Source organism: Humulus lupulus, chromosome 3 (genome assembly GCF_963169125.1).
Source record: "Humulus lupulus chromosome 3, drHumLupu1.1, whole genome shotgun sequence".
Taxonomy (NCBI): Eukaryota; Viridiplantae; Streptophyta; class Magnoliopsida; order Rosales; family Cannabaceae; genus Humulus; species Humulus lupulus.
Window position 1 is genome coordinate 157,193,607 of NC_084795.1, and position 9,934 is coordinate 157,203,540.

General features: G+C 36.3%; 1 protein-coding gene across 1 annotated transcript; it reads right to left on the bottom strand.

Annotated features, from left to right (window-relative positions):
- Window positions 1-424: 424 nt before the first annotated feature.
- Window positions 425-1,101, bottom strand: LOC133825160 (protein FAR1-RELATED SEQUENCE 3-like). The gene is made up of 2 exons (XM_062258143.1): window positions 890-1,101; window positions 425-758 (listed from the first exon to the last, which is right to left on the bottom strand). The coding sequence occupies exons 1-2, from the start codon at window positions 1,099-1,101 to the stop codon at window positions 425-427; spliced, it is 546 nt and encodes a 181-aa protein (XP_062114127.1).
- Between the last annotated feature and the right edge of the window lie 8,833 nt (window positions 1,102-9,934).

The window sequence follows — 9,934 nt, forward strand, 5'->3', positions numbered from 1 at the left end:
AAGCTAGATCAATGCATGAGATGAATTCTCGTAGAGGATAACAAGCTATGAGGAATTTCTTCAAGGATGAGTTCATTGACTCGTTCCTTTGTGTTGTTCTCATTCCACTGCAAAAATGACCCCTTACAAATGCTTCTCCCCATGCGCCTATCATTAGAAGTTTTCATGCACCAATCATTTTCATGTGGATCATACTCATCAATCAGATCTTTCCATCCCATCTCAAATTCTTCTTCAGACATGTACTTGTACATTAGCCTAGTGAAGCGTCTCTTGAAAGCATGATCATGAACATGTTTGATTACATTGTTACATATATGCCATGTACAAGAATGATGGATTGCTCCTGGAAACATCAAATCAATAGCAGACTTCATGGCTAGATCACCATCTGTTATCACAGCCAAGGGCATCTTATTATTCATCACTTGAGGAACTTTGTCAACATCCAACAGTATGTTGGAACACTTTCATCAAGTAGGAGGCCTAGTCCAAATACGCAACTACCAAAGTGATGGTTAACACCAAGTAGTATAATAAGAGGCTTGTTGTACTTGTTAGTTTTGTAGGTGGTATCAAAAGCAAGTACTTCCCCAAAAGCAGTGTAATCTCGGCGAGAGTATTCGTCTGCCCAGAATAAATTGGACAATCTATTTTCTTCATCACATTGATAATCCACGAACTGATGCGGGTCCTTTCTGATTGCACAATCGAGATATCCAAGAGCCCCTTCAGCGTATGTTTCCATGCTCTCCAATCTTCTTTGATTGGCAATGACGTTTTAAACATCTTTCAATTGACAAGTGACATTTTCATAGCCTCCATCCTATAGTGCGACATGTGCCATTATGTTAGATGTCTTGATGCCCACTTTTTTCATAGTTCTTACTTGGGCAACCATTGCATCTGAGACAACACGGTTTGACCTGCCCTAAACGCCATCTGGCAACCAGTTCTTGTGACAACCCTAGGTCTCCTTTGTCTTTCAGGCATATCAATAAAAATTTCTCTCCTAAACCCTTCATTGGAGCAAACCCACCTCCTCATCGTGACAATGTCTTCCACGCACTTTACATCATCTTTTCGGACACTAAAGCCCATATACCTGGCATATGTTCTATAAAAATATTCCCACTGATCCAATGATGCCAATTTTTTTTCCAACTACATCATTTGTAGAAATATCAAAAAGATTTGTTTGTATCCCTAAGGCTTCAAGTATTGGTGGCCACTCAGATGACAAAAAATGATCTATGTCAGTCATTGTAACAGCTACAAAAGGATATATAATGGAAACAACAGTGAGTTATAATGGAGATTTTATTAGTAATTGATGACTTGATTTCATTTGGTGTTGATTTTTAAAAAAAAAACTATTATTATAATAAATAATTAAATGAAGTGAAGTTTTAAGTAAAATAGTCAAACTAAAACCACCGACCTAAGCACATATAAATACTTATCAATCATTTTGAGAACTAGAGAAATTGAAAGCTATGTAGAAACTGTAAAACCAAACCACGTAACCTAAAAAGCTTAGTAGGAAAGAACAAATAATAGGACAGAGATATTGGAGTTTGGTACTAAATAGTATGAACAATATTAATTTGTATTTCACTACTAGCAAGTGAAAGAGGTCCCCATAATAATGATCTTAGTTTTGAAAGGGATCATTGCTTTGAAACGTTGATATATGTACAAGTAAATATATTATGTGGGGTAGACTAAAAGTGCTATAGCCATTAGATTATAGGGTGGAATAATTGAGTGTATGTCTTTCCAAATTAATTTTTAGTTCACAATAACAACTACTAATTATCTTTGCATATTTCTTAATGTCCAAATAGGCATTGACATAGGGAAAAAAATATATCTAAATAAAAAGAAATTTTCTATAAAAATTGTTTACTAGTGGAGAGCATCTTCACTAACCCTTTTTTTGGCCACAATGTTCTTGGGAACACTTCTTCAATGGTTTTCATGTTGTGAGATGCTCAGTCAATTTCCCTTACATGATAGCTTGGAGAGAAAGTGATGTAACGACCCAGAATCACTAATAGGGCTTAGGTCCTCGATTAGCATGCCAGGAGGGCATAATTGGTATATGTATGTTTAATTGGTTAAATGCGTGATTACATGACATGCATGATTGCTATGATTATATGAATATGTGGTATGCATGTTTACGAGTATTAGATATGCATGAGGACATATTTGTAATTTTGGCCTGTTGAGGGCATAAATGTGATTATATGTGATAAATTGTTGAGACCACATTATTATGTGGATATATTTGCAGTATATGGCTCGAGACGGTACTAGTGAGCGGATTAGCGAATAGTCACAACGGGGTTTTTAGTACCCGACTCAGGGAAGCTTGGGGGTGTTTTGGGAATTTAGAGGATATTTTGGGGATTTATAGATATTGAATAAGTATTTGTTAATTAATTGGACATGACAGGATTAATTGGTAAATGGGAGGAACACTTGAGGAATTAGCAGGAACTAGGAGCAGAATGACCATTTTACCCCTTAGTACCCTTAGTGAACCAATAAGCTTAGAGGGGCAAAGAAGTTTTTTGTTTAAACAGGGGATAAATTCAGTAAATCCTAAGGAAGAGTGCTTAGAGATAAGTCAAAACATAAGTTTAATCACTCGTTTTCTGATAGTTTTAGATTCTCTCTAAACACAAGTCCTTTTCTAAGCCTCTTATTATTCTTTTTTCTTCTTCTCTGTATCTATAGAATTGCCCACACTAGTCTAGGTGATTCTAAGGATACATTGGAAGACTGTGAAGGAATTAGAAGAACGATTCAGTTTCTTGATAATACTTTGCGACATAAAGGATACAAGAGTTAGAGAAATTGAAGGAAGGACTCTTTCATTCCGCTGCGTATACTGTAAGTATTCTTCTCTTTGTTTCTCTTTGAATTCAATTTTAGAAACATGTTATAGGTTATCTCATATCAATTTGTTTAATATTAGATCTACATGAAAATAAATAAAGATCCTGTATAAGTTTTCCCAACAACTGGTATCAGAGCCAGGTTACAATCCTAAGACCTGTGGATTATAGGCCCACAACTGGCCTCAGAGCCTTTGGTAACCTTTATTTTCATGAATGAACATGTTTAAAATTGGATTATTTGATATTTTTGAATAATTGGATGGTTTTCATGTTTTTATGAAGCATATTGATTTTATGTGAATTTTAGCAATTTTTAGGTTATTTGGTTGTGTTTTCAATGATATTAATTTTATATATGCTTTATTTTGTGTAAAACATGTTAAAATTTAATTAGAAAATTTTTTTGGTTTAAAAAATTGCTCAATTTTTTTTTTGCACTGGCTGCCATGTGCGCGCGCGCCCTGCCACCGCCCGTGCCTCGCACACATCCGTTGCCCATGCCCTCCTGCGCGCGCGCCACCTGCAGCCCAGCCAGTGAACAATTTTTTTTTTTTGAAAATTAAAGAAAATTAAAATTGTGGAAATTTATTATTTATAATCAATGCCAAAAATATCAGATTTGTTTTGTATTTAAAATTGTTTTTTTAAATAAGATATTTTTGTTAGTTGAAATTTAAATAATTATATATTTTCTACAAAGATTCAAATTCAAATTTAAAAATAGACTAACAACTTAATTTTACATCTTTTAATATATTAAAATATTAGAATTAAGATATCAGATATTTAAGACATTTTCTTTTAAATTGTTGATATTTTTATTAAATATTTATTTGAAAATATAAATATCTTTTTATTCTGTAGTTCTTAATATTTAAATTATTTGAAATTTGAATATTGTTAGTTAGATATTTTTATGGATATTTGAATTTGTTTAACTGTTTTAAGATATTTTAGGATTGTTATAACTATTTATATTTTATTTTTAATGGTTAAAATATTAGCTAATAGTTGTAACAACACAAGATATTTTTGAAAAATAGTTAAGATATTAATTTTAAAATTGGTAAAATTTTGAAAAATAAATGGGATTTAAATTAACTTTGGTTAATTGTTGATAAATCCTATTTAAATTAAATTAATATTTTTTTTCAAATTAACCTAAACCAAGTTGATTGTTGATAAATGAAATTTAAATTAACTATTGTTAATTGTAGATAAATTTCATTTAAATTGGCTTATTTTTGTAAAAAATTAAGTAATTCAAATTTTTGATAAATTCTAGATAATTAATTGTAGTATTTTTGCAAATGAAACAAATTGTAGTATTTTTGCATAAATTCATAGAATTGTTCATATAATAACATGATTAGGCCCATCCAATTATAACATGTCTGTTTGCACTATATGTGGTATTTTTGCAATTGGGCTTAGATGCATATAGTGGCCCATATGTTTGTTAGATATATGAATTTTGCCAAATAAAATATTCATAAAATGATAGGTTTTATTTGGGCCCATTAGAAAATGTAAAGTTTAAATTCATCTCTTGTGGGTGATTCCACTTGTGAAGGCCCATTTGCTTTGTATGACTATAGTGGGCCTAATCAATTAATAACAATTAATAAAATGAAGGTTTAAATTCCTGTCTTTTGGACCTCGTGTGGAAGATTGGGGGCCTTTGTAGTGAGAACAACATACTGGATCCAGCCCGCCTCCATACAAGCCCAATTGTTAAGGCCCATTTGCCTGAGTTTGACTTAATTGTATAGGTTCATTATATTAGTAAAACCTAAATATTGGTTAGCAACAAATTAATTCTAAATTATTTGAATTTGTTTCAATGTAACACTTTAGAATTAATAGGAAATTATAGGACTTTGGTTTTAAAAATTTAATATGTTTATTTTTTTTGGAAAACCATAGTCATTAATTTTCTAAAAATAAATAATAAAAATACTATTTTTTAATTTTATAATGAGGTTATTTTAATATTTATATTCGATCTCCACTGTTGGTTTAACATAGTCAATAGCTTAATGGGGCCTCAAGGCGCTTTGATTTGTCCCCCTACGGAAGGTGTTCATTAGTTATTTTGACAATGTTAGATCTTGAAAGATAGATAATTATAGGTCAAATTCTACTAGACTCACCCCTACGGAGACTACTAAGACTAAATCTATGATTATTGAAACCGTGGGTCTAGCTCATAAAATAAGAGATTTTGTTTTCTTATTTTGATCGAATAGTAGGTTGTTAATAGTGGTGTCCATTATTAAATGAGTTTACAACTCTATTTAACTAGTGGTATTTTTGACTCTTGCCAACCGGGACAAGGATATCATAGATTAGTTAAAAACCTAAAGAAATAGAGATATGATTGTTTTTGGTATTTTTTCTCATATCTTACATATTTTGGTATATGTTGTGCTATTTCTTGAAATTTGTGTGAATAGAAGTTTTATTGAGCAAATGTGATTGGTTTCTATTTTATTGGTAATTTAAGTTAAGTAGTGTCTGTGTTTACTCCAATCCTTTCTCAACTTTCGATGGAGAAACTCACTGAAGAAAACTTCCTTAATTGGAAGCAGAATATCAACATAGAGTTGATTGGTGACAACTTCGAGTTCGTCATGATTGAGGAATCCCCAGAATGAGCATTGTGTCCGCACATTCGTGATGGCACCGTCAGTGCTCGTGATTGCACCATAAATTCTTGTGATGGCACCGTCAATGCTCGTGATGGCACCGTAAATGCTTGGATAGCACCATCTCTGCACATACGTGATGACACCGTGAATGCTCAAATAACCCCAAGTCTGCACGTTCGTGATCAACTCAACTATGGTCTGACGCAGCTCATGAACGAGCTTCAGACTTTTGAGCCTATCAGGGGTGGACCTAGTAGAGGAGAAAATAAGACTACTGATGTTGCTGTTGGTCCAGCTAAGGCTGAAGCTAACCAAGCTTCATCTTCGAAAGCTGGAAACAAGAGGAAAGGTGGACAAAACACCAACCCCAAGCCTGCAAAGGCTGCAAAGACAAGTGCAAAACCTACAGCACAGACGTCTAAGGGGAAGAACAAGAAAAACAAGAAAGGTAAAGGTAAGTGTTTTCAAACTCACTGAAGAAAACTTCCTTAATTGGAAGCAGAATATCAACATAGAGTTGATTGGTGACAACTCCGAGTTTGTCATGATTGAGGAATCCCTAGAACGAGCATTGTGTCTGCATATTCGTGATGGCTTCGTCCGTTCTCGTGATTGCACCGTAAATGTTTGTGATGGCACCGTCAATGCTCGTGATGGCACCGTAAATGCTTGGATAGCACCATTGCCGCACATACGTGATGACACCGTGAATGCTCGAATAACACCAAGTCTGCACGTTCGTGATCAACTCAACTATGGTCTGACGCAGCTCATGAATGAGCTTCAGACTTTTGAGCCTATCATGGGTGGATCTAGTAAAGGATGAGAAAATAAGACTACTGATGTCGCTGCTGGTCCAGCTAAGGCTGAAGCTAACCAAGCTACATCTTCGAAAGCTGGAAACAAGAGGAAAGGTGGACAAAACACCAACCCCAAGCCTGCAAAGATGAGCGCACAACCTACATCACAGACGTCTAAGGGAAAGAACAAGAAAAACAAGAAAGGTGAAGGGGCATTGGAAACGAGATTTCCCCAAGTTTCTAGCAGCTAAAAACAAAGGTAATGATTATAATTAATTTATCTTTGAAACATGTGTTTAGAGAATGATAAATTCGTTTGGATTATTGATTTTGGATCTACTAACCATGTTTGTAATTCTTTACAGCTTCTTGAATTGTGGGAGGAAGTGGACGAAGACAGCTTAAAGCTTAGAGTTGGGAATGGAGCATTCGCTGCGGTCCAAGCTAGAGGAAGAGCTCGTCTGAAGTTCAGAAATAAATTTTTAATTTTAAAAGATGTCTTTTTCTTTTCGAATTTTAGTAGAAATTTAATTTCAGTTTTCATGTTGCAATTAGAACAATTTGTTATGACTTTCATAAGTTTTTGTAACGACCCAAATTCACTAATAAGGCTTAAGGGCCTTGATTAGTGTGCCGGGAGGGCATGATGAGAATTATGTGTGATGATTATGATTTTAAGCATGTTATATGACTATGTGAATTATATTATGTGATAATTATGATGTGTGAATCGTACCACGTGGGTGCTGTGATACTAGTGTGATGCACGTGCCGGGACGGTCCTAGAAAGCTAGATAATGGTAACTGGTGATTTGGTAACCCGTGTAACTGTTAGTAACCATAGAGAGTAACAGGTTTTATGGGGAAAGTGGTAGAATTATAAAGTTGGTGAAAAGACAAGTATGGCCTTGAGGTTTAGTTAGGAAGGGGTATTAGTGGAAGGGTAGAACAGTCATTTGGTGGGATAAATGATTATTAGCTGAAGGGAAAATATGATATACGTATAACATTTGGAGAAAGGGGCTTTATGCTGAATGTTGGAGACCTAGAGGAGCAAAACTAAGATGGAAGGGAGAAGCTGAATTTAGCTCTTGGAAGGAGAATTAAGGAGTGATTGAAGATGTCAAGCAAGCTTAGACCAAGAATATTCAGAGGTAAGATCTTGATTATGATATATCCAAGTTTTAGGTCTGAAATTTTAGATAATGAATGTGAATTGAGGCAAGTTGGTGGCTGGTTTTATGTAATTTCAGAATTGGGAAATCAAGGGGGAAGGAGGTTTAGAGCTGGAGGTTGGACTCATCACTCAAGGTAAGGTCTCTGTATGTTTATTAGGCTTGTTTTTGTTAAGGTATAGGGAGTTTGGAGTGTGGTTTGAGTTTGGGTTCAAGCTGTTCTTAATTTTCTGGTTTGAGTTGTTAAGTGTGAAATTCAAGAGTGGATTTTAGGATTGAAGGTGTGAGTGAGCTTGGGCATGATGTTTTTGGGTTGTTGTGAGGTTTATTAAAGGTTTAGAGTTGGTTTTGGGACTTAGGATGGAGTTTGGGGTGATTTGGAGAGGTTGGAGCTCGGGAAAATGTGAGGGAAAAACCCAGAATTCTGGGCTGCGAAGGCGTGCTGCGGCACGGGTTTTGTGTGCCGCGGCTTGGAGTCTCTGACTGTTGGGTGCCGCGGCACAAGGAAGTGGTGCCGCGACACAAGGCTAATTTCAGGGTGTCACATTTGGCAATTTTTGGCCTTTGCTCCGGGGGTTCGGGAGATGTCTCCGGGGTGTTGTTCTAAGGTTTTGGGGGTTCCGAGAGTGTGGATTGGGTTCCGGGAAGGTAGTCTTGGATTGGTTAATGACAAAGAATATTGTATTTGTGTTGTGATTAGGACTTTGGAGAGGCTCGAGGTAGAGGACCGTGCTCGCGGCTTCGTGGCATCGGAAACCAGTGAATTGAAAGGTAAGAAAGCTGCACCTGAGTATGTGGTTAGGTTGGGACTAAGTGTTCCCTATGTTGGTATGTATTGTTATGTAAATGTGATTAACCATGTGGTCATGATGGGACTAAGTGTTCCCAATATTTGTATACCATGTCGTGAGATGGTGTTATTACGCCATGGGACATGCAATTATCGGCCTAAGGGTGTCAGAATCATTATTTGCGCACTGGGGCGCGGCTCAGCCACTGGGAGCTGAGGCAGCTTGTTTATCACTGAGCTTGGTTAAGCTGGCCAGAGTCAGTGAGTATTACACTGGGGGCGGCTCTATTGAGCCGAAGACAGTGTGCCAAATAGAGGGTGCGACTAAGGGCGCCAACCCTGAATGTTATTTGATGGGTATGACAATCTATTGGTTATGAATGTGAATGTTGTGCTATGAACATAGTTGATTGACTGTCTGAACGACAACTGTTATTACTGATTGGATAAATGTATGAAATATTGAATTCTTGGTTGAGCATTGTGAAATATTTGTTAAGTGTTGCTGATCTTATTATGTTATCATGCTTTCTTGCTGGGCCTTGGCTCACGGGTGCTACGTGGTGCAGGTTAAGGCAAGGGCAGGCTGGACCAAGCCCGAGGTGGAGAGCTCCAAGGTGAAATGTACATAGCTAGCTGTTCGATCACCACGATCGAGGAGTGGACCAGGACAGGGACTACCTAACTGCTCGTTTTTGCCTTAGTATGGCCAGTCAGTGTATTTAAACTTTGTAACTTTTGTAAATGGCTTTTAAACTGTCATTTTTGGGATCCCATGTAAATAAACAATGCTTAGTAATGAAAATATAACTTTTGAGACCAAAACACTTTTAACCCTAGTTCCTTTACTGTTTCAGTAACACGATTTTACGTAAATAACTTGATTAGCAAGTCTGGCACCTTATAAACACACCGTGTAACGGTCTTGGCTATCCAGGGCGTTACAGTTTTAATATATCTATTTCTTTCAATGGATCACAATTGTGTATTGCATGTTTGGAAATCGGGCTTTATATTCCGCAACCTAACGAACCCCTCGCTCTTAATAATGATTTATTCAAAGTAGCTAAACCTAGGAACAATAAACGTCAAAAGACCAATAACGATAATATGACGTATTTATGGTACTTGAGACTAGGTCACATTGGCTATGATAGGATTCAAAGACTTACAAAGGACAGACCTTTGAGGGAACTCACCTTAGGTGAATTACTTGTCTGTGAATCTTGTCTAGAAGGCAAACTGACCAAGCATCCATTCTCTGCAAAGGGTGATAGGGCCAAAGAACCACTTGGTCTTGTGCATTCAGATGTTGGTGGACCTTTGAATGTACAAGCCAGGGGTGGTTTTGAGTATTTCGTCACTTTCATTGACGATTACTCTAGATACTCATGTCTTTACCTAATGCATAGGAAATCAGAAATATTTTCAAAGTTTCAGGAATTCCTAGCAATGGCTCAGAACCAATTAGGTAAAACGTTAAAAATCTTGCGATCTGATAGGGGTGGAGAATATTTGGATATGCAGTTCCAAGATCATTTAACTGAACTTGGGATTTTATCAAAACTTACTGCCCCAGGTACTCTGCAACAAAATGGTGTAGCGGAAC